The 17,723-nt window shown below is 36.9% G+C and overlaps 1 gene segment (V, D, J or C); it reads left to right on the top strand.

Annotated features, from left to right (window-relative positions):
* LOC118595397 overlaps nt 1–17,723 on the top strand; it is a 154,524-nt gene that overhangs the window by 50,647 nt on the left and 86,154 nt on the right. Inside the window, 1 exon segment of the C gene segment in view lies at nt 1,473–1,487. Coding sequence covers nt 1,473–1,487 — 15 coding nt within the window.

Genomic DNA, 17,723 nt, shown 5'->3' with positions numbered 1-17,723 from the left:
TTTGTCAGCTTAGTGATATTATTATCCATCAGGAATTGTTGTTGTTGTGGGGCCCCATTTTTTCCTGGATATTTCAGTTGATGTTAGGCCTAGCCATGCTATCCTGCAGAAAACTGATAAGAGACTCAAACACAAAGACATGAATAGGCAGCTAATTGAAACCATTTTTATTGGTAAGAATTAGTTAGGATTCTATATGACCATTATTATCCTAACAAAGTTTAAAATCTATGTATGTATACACACACACATACACACACACACACACACACACATACATATCTTGTAAATTTTGATATAAAATTTATACTTTAAGAAAAGTTTAAAGAATCAGAATAGAATCAAAGAATTAAGATCAGTAGTAATAGAATAATCCCTTTTCCTCCTGTCCCATATCAGAAGATGGCTCTTTCTTCTGGCATGATACAGAGAGATTGCATTTTCCTTTTAACAACATGCTTGAGTTTAAAGAAGAGTGCCATTCTCCAACTCCAAAGTCAGCTTTCAATTTTAATTGAACTGGGACTACAAGAAGACCAATAGTGTTAAATTTCTTTAGAGAAGAGCAGAAACAAATATTACAAAAGAAGACTTTTGAAATTATGTATCAATAGGCCATTTTACTCTTTTAACTAGGACATATTATTTGTCCTTTTTCTTCAGTTGTCTCATTTGTCCATTGACTTTCAGATTCCTTGGCCTTCATTCTACTAAAAGACAAAAACAAAAACCTCTCCCCAAGACTAATTTTGGGGAGGTTCCCTTTCGGCAAGTTATTATCTTAAAAAATGAAAAGGCATGTGGTAATGGTATAAGTTAGTTTAAATTGGATGGTCATGCTGGTTGATGAACTATCACCTCTTCTAATTAAGTGGTCTCTCTTGTTCAAATCGAACCTTTATTAATTTTGATGGTATCCACAGCTTATCTTCTCCTATAGAAACAAAAGCAAAACCTCACCCCCAATGTAACACATATCCTGGTTTCCATTCTGAAGTTAGCATATCCTTGAAGTATATAGGCTGATTTAATTCTGTAGTTTTCTCTATTATCCAATGTCTCTCTGCAGCTGTTGTTCCTTTCTCATAAGCATTGAGAAAATTCGAAGTTAATAGAGCATTATGCAATCTATTTCTGTGGGATTTTGTTACCCCTTTCTGTTTATTTAGCATATACTTTAGAGTTCTGTTTGATCTTTCTATAGCTGCTTAGCCTGTAGGATTATGTGGTATACCTGTAATGTGCTTTATATTGTAATAAGCAAAAAAAAAAAAAAAAAAACAAAAAAAAAACCTGTTTCATTTTAACAGAGACATAGGCTGGTTTCATTTTAACAGAGACATATGCTGGAGCATTGTCAGTTTTAATTTGTGCAGGTATACCCATGATGGCCATGACTTCTAGCAAATGAGCAATGACAGAATCAGCTTTTTCAGAACTCAATGCAGTTGCCCATTGAAATCCTGAATAAGTATAAATGGTATAGTGTACATATTTCAATTTTCCAAATTCTGCAACGTGAAACACATCCATCTGCCAGATTTCATTCCTCTGAGTACCCTTTGGGTTACATCCTACTGGTAATGGCATCCAATTGTAAAAAGAACAAGTAGGACATTTCCTTACAATTTCCTTGGCTTGTTGCCAGGTTATGGAAAAATCCTTTTTTAAACCTTTACTATTGACATGATATTTTTTATGAAATTCTGAGGCCTCCAGCACATTTCCTATCAATAATTTATCAATCTCTTCATTACCTTGTACTAGAGGGCCTAGAAGACCAGTATGGGATCAGATGTGAGTTATATATAAAAGATGACTCCTTTTCCTGATTGTATCTTGTAACTGAATAAATAGTGAAGTCAATTCTGACTCATCAGGGATAAATTCTGCAGTCTCAATATGTAATACAACGCTTTCATCATACTGAGAGACAGTGACTATGTTGAGAGGTTCTGAAAAATCCATTAATACCAACAGAATAGCATACAATTCGGATTTTTGAAGTGAATTATAAGAACTTAGAACCACTTTCCTTAAATTTTCTGATTTTTAACCTGCCTTTCTTTTTTTGTTTGCATCTATATGAAATGTACAAACTCCAGATATGGGTTTTTCCCATACAATTCAAGGCAAAATCCAATCAGCTCTCTTTATAACGGCAAGTCTATCACTTTTGAGATTTTTGCTATTAATTTCTCCAAAAAATTACTGCAATATCTTTGCCAAGGTTCACTTTCTATCCATAATTTTTCAAGGTCCTCTTTAGTTAAAGGTATGATAATTTCTGCTGGGTCTTTTCCTCCTAATTGATGAAGTCTCAATTTTCTGTTCCAAATCAAGTCAGAGATTTTTTTTCCACATAAGTTTTTAATTTTTTATTTGGTTTATTTGGTTAAAATATCCATTCCAATATAATATCTTTCCTCTGCATTAATATTCCTGTAGGATATTGCCTAAAGGGTAAAATAACCAAAATGCAATCCAGCTTTGGATCTATACGATCCACGGGTCCTTCATGTACTTTCTTTTCTACCAAGGCCAATTCTTTCTCAGCTTCAGGTGATAATTCTCTTGGACTATTTCAGTCCTTGTCACCTTCTAAGGTTTTGAACAAATTATTCAGTTCATCATTTTTTATCCCAACAACAGTTCATAGATGAGAAATGTCTCCATATAATCTTTGAAAGTCATTAAGAGTCTGTAACTGATCTCTCCTAATTTGCACCTTTTGGGGTCTAATTTTTTGAGGCTCTATTTTATATCCTAAATAATTAATAGAATCTCCTCTTTGTATCTTTTAGGAGCAATTTGTAATCCCCAGCAGGCAAATTTTTCTTTACTTCTTCAAACATTCTTTCTAAAGTATCTGCATTTGGGTCAGCTAGCAAAATATTTATATAATGATAAATTATAGATTTAGGAAATTTTTTACATATCACTTCCAATGGTTGTTGTACAAAAATTTGGCACAGGGTTGGACTATTCAACATTCCCTATGGGAATGAAATCTTTTAACCGATTGAGAATTATTGTAAGTAGATACTGTGAAAGCAAATCTTTCTCTGTCTTTTTATTGAAAGGGTATTGAAAAGAAACAGTTTTTTAAATCAATAACTATGAGAAGCCATCCTTTTGGTAACAGAGTAGAAAAAGGAATTCCAGTTTGTAGAGATCCCAATTACTGAATTACTTTGTTAATTGCTCTAAGGTCTCTTACCATTCTCCATTTACCAGATTTCTTTTTAATAACAAATACAGGAGAATTCCAAGGACTGGTTGATTCTTCAATATGCTGAGCATTTAACTGTTTTTCTGTCAGCTCTGGAGTTTCTGTTGTGAAAGGCCATTGATGAACCCATACAGGCTTGTCTGTTAACCATTTTAAAGGCAGAGCTGTTGGTGACTTTGGAAGATCATCAGTTGTTGTGCCCTGTTCTTGTATAATATGGATGGCTGGTGACCACTCGCTAGAATAATACCTTCTAATATTTCTCTCAGAAACATATGCTAATTTATGATTTGTTTCTGAGGTTAGAGGGATGTTAATCTGAGTATTCCACTGTAGCAACAAGTCTCGACCCCACAGGTTCATAGCTATGTTAACCACATAGGGTTTTAATATTCCTCTCTGTCCTTCTGGACCTATGCATTTGAGCCATCTTGCACTCTCTTTCACTTGAGCTAATGTTCCAATTCCTAACAGTTGAACGTTTACCTCCTGAAGAGGCCAAGTTGGATGCCAAAATTCTGGTGCAATTATGGTCACATCAGCACCTGTGTCTACCAGACCAGACAACAAAACACCCATTTTTTTTATTGTTAATTTTGGTCTTTGTTCATTTATAGAAGTTTGCCAAAAAAAAATTCTTTATGTTTTCTCCTGAATTTTCTGTTCTCTCTGTTTCATCATCCCACGCAGCTGGGTTTATTCCAATAGGCATTTGGTTATTTAATTGCACTGAGTAGGGGTTTCCTCTATGACTGCAGGAAAGGTCAGAACTGGATTCACTGTAGGGGGCTGCCTGAGGGCCATCTGGTATTTTCCCAAAGACTGAGGCAAAGTATTACCTTGCCTGTTCCTTATTGATCTACATTCATTGGTCCAGTGTTTTATCTTACTACACCTTTTGCATACTCCAGAATGAAAGGGCATTCTGTTGCCATTGTTCCTTGAAGAAACATTGTTTCTGGGAATGTCCTGTTTACAGTCCCTTTTCAAATGACCTAGCTTTCCACATCCAAAACATCTGACATTCCTCAAACCTCTTGAAATTGCTTCTCCTATCCACATATCATCATGGCCATGAGACTCAACATTAACCACATTGCTAATCCAGTCATCCAAGGGTGCAGATCTTGCCTTTAATGGCCTGATTATTCTCTTGCATGCTGCATTTGTGTTCCCCAAAGCCAAATTCGATTATTATCTGGCTAGCTTCTGAATTTGGGACCATTCTATTTACTGCTGAAGTCAGTCTTTGTAAGAAATCCATGAAGAATTCTTTTGGGCCCTGTATAACTTTTGTAAATGACTCAGTTTTCTTTCCTGGTTCCTCAATTCTGTCCCATGCATTCATGGCTGCCATTTGACATAGAATTAGGGTTTGGTTATCATATAAACATTGTCTTTGTATTTCAGCATATTGGCCTTCTCCAAGAAGCTGATCCTGGGAGATTTCCACACCTCTAGCCCTCCACTGACTTTCTATGGTTTTAACTTCACCTGTGAACCACATTTTGCACTGTAGCTGTGCCCCAGGTTCCAGAACAGCATTTACCAGCTCTTGCCAGTCCTGTGGTATAATCTTATTATAAGTTGACCAGGAGTTTTACATTTGCTTTACATATGGGGAATGCATGCCTCCTTAAATCTTCATAAATCTAACCTTTCAACTGGAGTCTAAATATTTTGTGCATTCACTTGACCAGGTAACTGCTGGATGGCTACCAGATAAATTAAGGGTGATTGTTTGAAAACAGGCTTTCTTTCTGTAACCTTATAATCCAATCCTAAAACAATTTCACTGTTAATTTTTTCTGTCTGAATCTGAATTTTTCTATAATTCATTTTAATATGTTTAACAGGTTTTTCTAAAGCTTTTATCCTGGCACTTAAATTGACTATCTTTTTAAATAGTAAAATAAGGATGAGGAAAGTAATAATGTGCATAATTCCATCAACATTAGTCTTCTCATATAGTTGTTCCATTTTCAGACTGCCTAAAATGTTGTCAAACACAGCCCAATTTTCTTCCAATGTACATATAATACCTATTTTTTTAATGTGTAAAAAATTTCTCTTTTAAATAGTTTTTTCCTTTAAAATATCTGATATCTTAATTGACTTACCAAGATTGCATAGAACAGTAGAAATCCGAGGGAATTTCAAAACAGCTACCTAGTGTTCGAGGTGTGAATTGAGAGAGAGAGAGAGAGAGAGAGAGAGAGAGAGAGAGAGAGAGAAAGGAAGGAAGGAAGGAAGGAAGGAAGGAAGGAAGGAAGGAAGAAAAAAGAAAGAAAGAAAGAAAGAAAGAAAGAAAGAAAGAAAGAAAGAAAGAAAGAAAGAAAAAGAGAAAAAGAACAAGGGAGAGAGAGAGAGAAAGCAGGAAAGCATAGCCACGAGTTCTGGCTAAAAGCTTAAATCCACCCACATGTTCCCGCTTGAGCCGAGTCAAGCCTGGGCTCCTGGTTCCTTAAGCTCCAACCAGATGCGTTGGCATTTCAGTCAAAAGCAGCCTATCTGCAGTTGTGTGAAGCTACTGCAATTAGTGGTAGCTCCAGCAGTCCTGAGTTGTTTGTAGCACCGGCTTTAAGCAAGTAGCTCTAGCTGTGGGACACCACTTGTAGCTAAGGTCAGTCATGCCTGGGGCTGGGGCCTAGGCTGAGCTAGGCCAGAGCTAGACCGGAGCTAGGGAGCTAGGCCGGAGCTAGGCCTGCCCAGGCCAGAAACTGGACCCACTGCCAAGCCAAGCCAAGAAGTTTTTAATGAATTCCTGCCACGTGGGCACCGAATGTAGATGTAACCATCTTATTAAAATAGAAACACAGAGCCAAATGCAGAGTTGAGAGCCCAAGATGTCAGAGCAATAGCTAAAAGCTAACACCCCCCCTTTTTTATAAGTTTTATTCATTTATTATGTACACAATATCCCTCCTTCATGCTGCCTGCAGGCCAGAAGTGGGCACCAGATCTCATTATCAATGGTTGTGAGCCACCATGTGGTTGCTGAGAATTGAACTCAGGACCTTTGGAAGAGCAGCCACTGCTCTTAACCTCTCAGCCACCTCACCAGCCCTAAAAACCCTTTCTTACCCTTACTGTTGGTGCTGTCCTTTGCCTCAGCAAGAAGCCTACTTCCTGGGTGTCTGTCATTTTATTGACTTTCTGTTCTGCCTTCTCATTGGTTGTAAACCCAACCACATGACCTCCTCGTCCCTGCCTATCTATACAGACCTCCAAGTCTTCTATGGTTGGTATTGAGATTAAAGGCATGTGTCTCCATCCTTGAACACACAGAGATCCGCCTAGCTCTGCCTACCAAGTGCTGGGATTAAAGGTGTGCACCACTACCTCCCAGCTTCTGCTATGGCTTGCTATTAGCTCTGACCCCCAGGCAACTTTATTAATTAACATACAAATAAAATCACATTTCAGTACAAATAAAATATCACCATAGGAGGATATGATGATTTAGGGACCCAAGCCCCACAAACCTCAGCTGAGACAACCCTACTGGACCTGAGGACCAGTTAACCACCAGAACCCTTGGCCATTCAGGGCAAAAGACGATAAAGGAAATGCACAATAAAAGAACAAAAGAATCATCCAACAAAGACAGCACAAGAATCAATACCTGTACCTATAACTATCCCAAACTTAGATGGGTAAACAGCAGTGTAAGAATACATAAAATTACATAAAGGGCAGTATGGCACAACCAGAATCCAGTGGTCCTACAACAACAAGACCTGAACACCCCAACGCAGATGAAACAGAAGAAAATGACCTCAAAAATTACTTCATGAAGATGATAGAGGCCCTTAAAGAAGAAATGAAAAATCCCCTTAAAGAAACCAAGGAAAAGACAAATGACAAATAAAATAGGGGAAAAAAATCAATAAATCCCATTTTTAAAAAATCCAAGGGGAAAAAAAACAATCAAACAGTTGAAGAAAACAGTTCAAGACTTGAAAATTTAAATAGAAGCCATAAAGAAAACACAAACTGAGGAAATTCTGGAAATGGAAAATCTGGATAAACAAGCAGGCACTACAGATGCAAGCATAACAAACAAAATACAAGAGATGGATAAGAAAATATTAGGTGTTGAAGATACAATATAGAAAATAGATTCATCAGTCAAAGAAAATGTATAAATCAAAAAGTTCTTAACATAAAGATCCAGGAAATTTTGAACATCATGAAAAGATCAAATTTAAGAATATTAGGGATAGAAGAAGAAGAATTCCAGCTCAAAGGTGCAGAAAATATACTCAACAAAATTATAGAAGAAAACTTCACAGGTCATGTCTATGAAAGTACAAGCAGCTTACAGAACACCAATAGACTGGACCAAAAAAAAGTCCTTCTTAATACATAATAATAATAACACTAACCATACATAATAAAGAAAGAATATTAATAGCTGCAAAGGAAAAAAAGGCCAAGTAACATATAGAGGCAAACCTATACCTGACTTCTCAATGAAGACTCTGAAAGCCAGAAGGACCTGGAAAGACATTATGCAGACACTAAGAGACCATGGCTGCCAACTAGACCATTATACCCAACAAAACTCTCAATAGCCATAGATGGAGTAAAAAAAAATATTCCATGACAAAATCTGATTTAAACAATACCTATTCACATATCCAGCCCTACACAAAGTACTAGAATGAAAACTCCAACCCAAGGAAGTTAGATGCAACCACAAAAACACAGGCAAGAGATAATATCACACCAGAAAATCCCAAAGAATGGAAACATATGCACTACCACCAACAGCAACAGAACCAAAAAGTAACAGCAATCAACAATCACTAATCATTAATATCTCTTAATATTAGTGGGCTCAATTTGCCATAAAAAGACACAGACTAACAGAATGGATACAAAGACAAGATCCATCCTTATGCTGAATATAAGAAACACACTTCAATTTTAAAGACAAACATTATATCAGATTAAACAAATGGGAGAAGATTTTCCAATCAAATGGACTTAAGAAACAAGCTGGTGTAGGTATCCTAATATCTAACAAAATAGCCTTCAAACTAAAATTAATCAAAAGAGATAAAGAAAAACATTTCATATTCATCAAAGGAAAAATCCATCAAAATTAAGTCTCACTTCTGAACATTTATGCCCCAAATACAAGGGCATCCACATTTGCAAAAGAAATATTACTCAAACTTAAATTCCCACACACTAATAGTGGGAGACTTCAACACCCAACTCTCACCAATGGACAGATCTGCCAGACAGAAACTTAACAGAGAAATAAGTGAACTAACAGCTGTTATGACTCAAATGGACTTAACAGGCATCTATGGAACATTTCTTCCAAACACAAGAGAATATACTTCCTCTTAGCACTTCATGAAACCTTCTCTAAAAGAGACTACACAATTGATCACAAAGTAAATCTCAACAGATATTTAAAAAACTGGAATAACTCCCTGTATCTTATTGGATCACCATGGCTTAAAGTTAGAATTTAACAACAAAGACTACAGAAAGCCTACAAACTCATAGACACTGAACAATGCTCAACTGAACCACCTCTGGGTCAAGGAAAAAATAAAGAAAAAAATTAAAGACTTCCTAGAAATCAATGAAAATAAATGCACAGCATTGTAGATTTAACTGTCTTGTTAAATAAGAAAAACAGAACCAAATACAGAGTTATTAGCCAAGAGGTCAAAGCAATAGCTGAGAGCTGGAAACCTTACCCTTCACTGCTTCTGCTGTCTTTCCTCTCCGCAAGAGGCCTACTTCCTGTGTACTGTCTTTTACATAGACTTTCTGTTCTGCCTTCTCATTGGTCATAAACCCAGCCACATGTCCTCCTCATCACTGCCTGTCTGTACAGACCTCTAGGCCTTCTATGGTTGGTATTGAGATTAAAGGCGTGTGTCTCCATGCTGGCTGTATGCTTGAACACACAGAGATCCTGACTAGCTCTGCCTCCCAAGTGCTGGGATTAAAGGCATGCAACTACCACCGCCCAGCTGCTGCTATGGCTTGCTCTGACCCCAAGGCAACTTTATTAACATACAAATAAAATCACATTTCAGTACAAATAAAATATCACCATATTATCACCTTTTCTATTTTAATAAAAAGGAAAAAGAGTGTAACTAATATAAGAAAAACTATATACAAAAGTATAACAACTATATACCATATATACAAGCAATAAATACCTAAAAAATGTCTCATCTATTCATATTTGACAAATTCAGAGAAAATAATTCCATTATCTATCCTATTTTGGTAAGTCCAAAATGTACCTGATTCACTTTCTATCCTAACTTATATTACTAACAGAACTGTCTTATAACATCTTTCAAATTTAAACACTTACACCTCTTAATGAGTTTCTTTTTTGAAATTCTTAACAAGGAAAACTATAACTATAACTAACTGATCTTCAACTCCCTCAGAGACCCAAGAAGGAAATAATACTACCTAATAAAAGATAAAAACAGGAAGTGCCTGCAAGGAGCTTCCAAAAAAAAAAATGTGAGTTGACAGAAACAGCCAGCTTCCTGGACAGTCACCTGATGTTTCTCCACAGTGTTGGGGCATTATCTTCAGCCTATAGGCTTAGCGTATCTGACAGACTCATTTGTGAACTAGGATGTATACAAGGTCAACAGTTTGACCTCACATTTGGTGAGAGCAGTCCATGTACCAGAAACACCTGAATTCCATTATTGTCATGTCATGATTCAGGATTTTAAATTCTGGAAATTGTTGATTTTTTTTTAATTCAGCTGTCCATTCTTCTTGGCTGTGTATAAGTAGCTTCATCTTGGCATCCCATTCTTCTCCACATCCCTCTATTAAATGCCAATCTATTGAGAGGTGTGAGTTTAATTAGAGGAAAGACAGCAGAAGCAGTGAAGGGTAAGGTTTTCAGCTTTCAGCTATCGCTCTGACCTCTTGGCTATTAACTCTGTATTTGGCTCTGTGTTTCTTATTTAACAAGCCGGTTACATCTACACAATATTCAAACTTATGAAAGCAGTGCTAAGAGGAAAAGTTCATAGCACTAAGTACCCACATAAAGAATTTGGAGAAATTTCACACTAGTGACTTAACAGCACGCCTAAAAGCTCTAGAACAAAAAGAAGCAAATTCACCCAGGAGTAGATAACAGAAAATAATCAAACTAAGAGCTGAAATCAATAAAATAAAAACAAAGAATACAATAAAGAGACTCAATGAAAGAAAGAGTTAGCTCTTTGAGAAAAATCAACAAGATAGGCAAATCATTATCAAAACTAAAAAAAAAAAAAAAAACAGCAAGAGAACATCAAAATTATCAAAATCAGAAATGAAAAGGGGGATATAACTACAGACACTGAGGAAATCCAGAGAATCATTAGGTCATAATTTGAAAACCTGCACTCCACAAAACTTGAAAATATAAAAGAAATGGACAACTTTTTGAGTAATTGCCACATGAAAAATTAAATCAACACCAGATAAACAATTTAAATAGACCTATAACACTTAGAGAATTAAAGGCAGTCATTAAAAGTCTCCTAGCCAAAAAACCAAAACAGGGCCAGATGGTTTCTGTGCAGAATTCTACCAGAATTTCAAAGAAGAGCTAATACCAATACTCCTCAAATTGTTTCACACAATAGAAATCGAAGGAACATTGATAAGCACTTTTTATGAGGCTACAGTCATCCTAATACCCAAACCACACTAAGATGCAACAAAGAAAGAGAATTACAGACCAATCTCCATCATGAACATTGATGCAAAAATACTCAATAGAATACTGGAAAACCAAATCCAAGAACACATCAAAAAATATCACCCACTATGATCAAGTAGGCTTCAACCTGGAGATGCAGGGATGGTTCAACCTACAAAAATCTGTCAATATTATCCACCATATAATCTGAGACCAGAGGCATGTTCACCATACTTGACTGTGTCCTTGAACACACAGAGACTCTGCCTGCCATGTGATTGGATTAAGACCATGTGCTACCACCACCTGACTTCTGTTTATGGCTATGACCTCTGATCTCCAGGCAAACTTTATTTAATAACATACAAATAAAATAGCACATTTCAGCACAAATAAAATATCACCACACTTTGTTTTGTGTCCTCTTTGTCCATTTTGGATAACATACTGTCAGCAGTCAATGTGAGGGCACTTTATTGTCCAGTGGCTAACTTTTGCCACAATGAATGTTAACTCCAGTTTTCTTCAATGCCCATATCCTCTCTGAAGTAGATTGGTGCTGCCAGGAGCTGACATGTCTCATAGACATAAAAAAAAAAGAAAAAAATTTTAAATTATTAAAACATTTTATATACCATATTCTATAGATCTCTGAAGGGTTTGAAGATGATATATATATAATCAACCTTGAAAACATACCTAATATGAACTACAAGTTTTATTGTAATGTCAAATTACTAACTTTCATTTCTTTATATCCTAATAGTTGGAAATAATAATATTCAAGGATTAGCAAATTGCATTACATTGTTAAATGAACTGTATAGGTACAATATCCTGAACAAGATTAGAATTTCTAACAATATCAATCTCAATATATATAATTTGTATACAACACATAAAAATCCAAACCAATGTAAATTATTTAAAACTAGCAGTTGTCTTTTAAAAGTAGATTCAATAATCTACCTTTTAATCAATATCATATCTATATCCTCTCTTTTTTCAGAGTAGATTAAATAATCCATCCTTTTTTCTATCATTTCTATATCTTTTTTCAGAGTAGATTCAATAATCTACCTCTTATCTATATCCTCTTTTTTTCAAACAAGAACCTTAAATCTAATCTCCTTTGGTTAGCCCTTTTCCTGACCATTACCAACAACAACTTGTAAACAACTCTTCTAAACAATGACAATTATTCCAAACCTGAAACCCATTGAAAGACCAAAAACCACCCACCCCACCCCACCTCTTGGGAATGTGGGTATAATGGTCTTAAAATTGCTTCCTGCTGTTTGTGGGTGAATGTATCTTTAGGGGATCCTGAAAAGAAAAATGTTGGGTTAATTGTCAAGTTCCAGGAGAGGGAGCTGTATCATTTGTTGTCCAGTCTCTGCATAATGCCAAAGATCAGGGCTTATCTCAAGTCCTTGTTCAAGTAGTCTGTGAAACTGGGTCATCTCAGCTAGCATCTTGAAATTGTTCTGAGCAGTAGTCCAAAGCTGATCTGTAGATGATGTTTGTCATCTTAGTGTATTATTATTGTCCATGTGGAATTGTTGTTGTGGGGCCCCATCATCTTTCTAGAGACTTCAAATTTCTTGTTAGGCCTGGTCATGATTCTCTGCAGAAAACTGATAGAGACTCCAACACAAAAACATGTATAGGCAACTAACTGAAGCCTTTTTTTCTAGAATTAGTTAGTACTCTACATGACCATTAATTTCATAATGAAAATTTAAAATATATATTAATCTTATAAATTTTGATATAAAATTTATACCTTAAGAAAAGTTTAAAGAATCAAAATAGAACCAGAGAATTGAGATTAGTGGTAATAGAATAATAGTCCCTTAATTTTTTTGTTTTCTTCTGTCCCATATCAAAAGATGGCTCTTTCTTCTGACATGATACAGAGATTTTGCATTTTCCTTTTAAGAACATGCTTGGGTTTAGAGAAGGCAAGAGCCATTCTCCAACTCCAAAGACAGCTTTAATTTTTAATTGAACTGGGACTACAAAAATGTAGCTGGAAGTTTTTCTGTGTCACAGCCAGCTGGGGATCAGGACAAATCTCTCCTACCCATGTCCCACAGCCACTTGGTCCCAAATAAACACACAGAGGCTTATATTATTTTCAAAATGTATGGCCTAGTGGCTCAGGATTCTTGCTAACTAGCTCTTACATCTTAAATTAATCCATTTCTATAAATCTATACTTTGCCACATGGCTTGTGGATTACTGGTACTTTTACATCTTGCTTCTTCTGGTGGCAGCTAGCAGCATCTCTCCTGCTTCTCCTTTATCTTCCTGTCTATCCTCAATTTCCTGCCTATCTATAACCTGACTTGCCATAGGCCAAATGGCTTTATTTATCAACCAATCAGAGCAACACATATTCACAGCGTACAGAAAGATATCTCATAGCACTTCCCCTTTTCTATCTAATCAAAAGGGAAGGTTTTAACTTTAATATAATAAAATTACATATAATAGAACATTTATCAAGCAAGAATTACAGTTACCGAATCTATTCTATTTATATTTGGCAAAATTAAAGATTCTATCCACCCTATATTTGGAGTCTAAGGTTTCATATCTAATTTATCTTTTATTATAACCAAGGAAAATTATAACTATCTAGTCTTCAACTACATCAAAGACTCCAGAAGGATATAACATTGCCTAAATAAACAGGAAGTGCATTGTAAGCAACTTCCAAAATCTAGAATGAAACAGACAGCTAGCTGCCTGGACAGTCATCCAAAGTTCCTCTGTAATGTTGGGGCATCCATCTCCAGCCAATGGGGCTAGAGTTTTTAAGTCACTACTCCCTGTGTCCTATAGAATATTTGGCAGTCTCTTCTGTGAAGCAAGAACCTAAGGACCATTTTGCCCCGTTTTGGCAAATTCATTTTCCTATGGGTCCTGCATATTCAGTTTATACAACATATTATCAGCAGTCCCATGTAAGAGCAGTTTCTTGTCCAAATAGCTATTTTTGCCAAGAAGAAGATAAACTCTATATAGAATGTTTTCAATGCCCATCTTTCTCTTCAAAGTAAATCAGTGCTGCCAGGAGCAGACATGTCTCACTGTCCAAAAAGTCTAAGTTTTTAAAATATTTTAAATTCCATATTCTTTAGGTCTTTCAAGTGTTTGAAGATTACCTACCTAATTGAAATATATCTATGTATACCTAGAAAACTTAAATAACATGACTATAAGATTGACTATCATAGATGACGACTAATTATTAATCTGTATTTCTTAATTATCCATTACAATTTCAATGAGCTGCACAAACATGATACCTTAAACAAGAGTAGAGAGATACATACAGTATAACAAAATTAACTTTAAATGTGTATCAATAAACTAAAATCCATAGCAATGTAAAATATTTTAAGCAAATTATTGCTCCTTAAAAGTAGATTCAATAATCTACCTTTTTATCTATATCCTCTCTTTTTTCTTTTCAGAATAGATTCAATAATCTACCCTTTATTCTAACATTTCTATATCTTTTATTTTCGGAGTAGTTTCAAAAATCTACCTCTTATCTAATACCCTCACTGTTTTTGATAATGAACTGTTATATGGGACTGTGAGTGAAATGAACTTTTTCTTCACAATGCTTTTTAGTCATGGCGTTTTACCTCAATAATACCCTAAGATACATACACATACATCAACTGTTTCTTTTTTACACTTTCTCTAGGCTGTATCTAGGTCATTCCTATTGTTATGCCAGATCATGGAGACCCCCCCCCCCAAAAAAGACCACTACAGAGACCAAATCCTGCATGTAAAAGCAAAGAGCCTTTATTATCTTCAAACTCTGAGCTTGGTCTCTCTTGTCTGTCTGACACAGCAGTGAGAAGAGAGAGCCCAGAGCCCAGGCAAAGTGGGGTTTGTATCATAGCAGAGGTTGGGGTGAAGGGATTTCCAGGGTTCAAGACCCTGATTGGCTGACATTTGTCTAGGGGTATAGGGAATGTTTGGAATGTCGGGTATTTCCTCTTAGGTGCAGGCCCCACTGGGTGGAGTCAGTTTATGGCTCTCCCTGGGTCCAGGTGTTGCCTGCCAGAAGCTGTGTCTGGGCCTCTAAGCCTGTCATGGCAGCTGTGTGGTCAAGCTGTTTGGGGGCCCTTCTACACTATGTGTGACCTGCTGTAAATAATTTTGCTATGAACAAAAGACTGCAAACACTTGAGACACTATCTAATTTCATTGCCTTGGATACATTCTGAGAATGGAATCACAAATAAATTATAATTGTATATCATTTATATTTGATAGAATGATAGCTTATGCCACATTTATTCCCAGCAAAACTGTGATATCTTATTGTAGCACATCTTCATTACCTGTTGGCTAAGATGTCACCACTGCATCAATGTGTGACAGTCCTTGCCAGTGTTTGCATCAAGAGTCTGGTTTAGGAATTAAACTGTAGGAGTGCTGCCATGCTCTGCCTGCTCCTGTCTGTTCAACATTGCTGTGGGCCACTAAAAATACAAGAAGTAGGAATTCAGCTGATTATGACAAAGCTAGACCTGGAAGAGTTAAGAACCCTTCCGGAGAATAAAGCCAACACTCAAGGAGTCTTGGTGATATTAGCTTTTAAATATTAGCCATTTCCTGCTATGAATTTCTCATGTGCTATTATAGCTTTTCCATCATTCATTGGCACAATCTCCCTTGTACAATTAAAGTATTTGTATAACTTTTTCCAACTGTGCTACAACAGACACAGTCAAGACCCCTAATTTCAAGCCTTTCTGTAATTATCGTCATTAGCAGCATCCAGCCAGGACCATCCCCAGACAGATGGATAAAAGTATCTTATCTGAGATACCTCACAGACTCTCTAAGAACAGACTTAAGCATCCAGACTATCTGTTTGAAAAGGCATGGCAGATGTGCTAATTAAGCTTAACCTTCCCCTTTCCAAAGTCGTATCTCTAGTTTTAGATCTACCTTTAACTACTAACTCAGAACTAAAGAGTTTCTACTTACAGTTAGATCAAGCTGACTCAGGCTGCCCAGCCACTGGGTGCACTCCCTCATCCTGCCAGAAAACAACAGTAGCCAAGATAGCTTGGACAGATAAGGGACCAAAGGAAAATAGGGCAGTTTTATTTTCACTTGTCACTAATAGACTCCTAATACTTGACCTAGCCACTTCCAAGAATATAGTTTGAGCACATAAATTCCCTTTTCTTAGATGTTAACTGGATTTTACCTTTAGTTGATTTATTTCCCCATTAGTCACTTCCCTTTGGGGTTGCAGATGATGGCTGGCAATTACTGCTCTTTGTGTGGCTCTTATTGCCCCTTCTTTTGACCCTGAGGGAGTTCAAGCCTGGTGTTTGCCTTAGACAGAACATTGCTATTGCATGGGTGTATAACTGTAAACCTCAGAGACTTGGAGAGGACTAGATTGGAGAAAACTAGGTTGGATAACTAGAAGAATGAGATGGAAGATGAGGAAGAACCAGGTAGGGAAGAACTAGGTGGGTAAGGATGAGATGAGAGAGACCGAGATGGGGCAGAACGAAGATGAAGGACTTAAGACAGCACTGAGAGGAAGGAGCAAAAGACAAAGAGAATCAGGTAAGAAAGGAGCAAGGTATGAGAGCAGAATCGAAGCTACATACACAGAGAATTGACTCCGAAGAATAAAGCGAATAGACTAAAGAATTTCGTGTACATAGATTTCTTTAGAGACTCCCTCAGATTAATCTGCTGCTGGTAGCATCTCTTCTGGAATTCTGAGAGAAGACTATCAAGGCCCTGGACCCCAATAGTCTTCATTACAACTTGTTATTAGGTCACAAGTGCAAAGTCTCTATGGCTGGGATCAGTGCCCTTATCTGAGTCTACAGAGAGTTGGTTCACCCTCTTATAACATGCCAACACAAAATTTTCCTTGATGTAATACAGAGTACAGTGAAAATGCTGAATTTCCAGGAATCTTTGTCATTAATTTCCTATCACCAAATATTATGGAACAAAACATGATTATAAAATACAAATTTTCCCCAGGGCATTTCACTATGTGGCTTATGCCAATTTCTATTGCCTGGAACTAAGGAAACCAGGCAGAAAGCAGGAAGACGTCCCTGAGATGTGTGTCTTCAAACTGCTCTGCTTGGTGGGAACAATGAAGATCTTGCCTCTTACCTGCTTGGGCCCTCCTCCATACAAAGTAGCTGTCTACTCAGACTAAAAGCCCAGCCCTGGATAAGGAGCCCCTGCCTAGTCCTCACAGAAGCCTCCAGCAGAGCATGGCTGTCCTGATGCTGTTTATCTACCTGATGGCCATTCTTTGCTGTGAGTGTCTCAGGGGGCTCAGATGAGGGATATGGGCTTATGGTTTTGTTGTGTTTGACTAATGGTGATGCTACTTCTCCTCAGGATCCTATCCCAGGAGCAAATACAGGAGCCAGGAACTAGCCTGGTAAAGCCCCTGAAACTCCACCCTTCTTGTATACTGTCTCTGAATTCTCTTTAACCAGCTATGACAAGCACTGTGCCTACCACCCTCCAGGAAAGAGTTTGGAGTAGATGGGTGCATTGTGCAATGGCACACTACAGCTTACAGTTCAGCCCTCAGATTTCAAATCAGCATCAGCAGGGACACCTCCAACAGCCATGTTTTCTTAAAATTCAAAACTCTGCAGCTTGAGGACACAGACATTTATTACTGTGACAGAGACACAGTGAGGGGGCTTCCATAGGAGCCCAGATACAGACTTCCCTGTACAAACTGTTGC

This window comes from Onychomys torridus, chromosome 14, assembly GCF_903995425.1.
Source record: "Onychomys torridus chromosome 14, mOncTor1.1, whole genome shotgun sequence".
In the NCBI taxonomy this organism is placed as follows: domain Eukaryota; kingdom Metazoa; phylum Chordata; class Mammalia; order Rodentia; family Cricetidae; genus Onychomys; species Onychomys torridus.
This window is presented reverse-complemented; position numbering and strand designations above follow the sequence as displayed.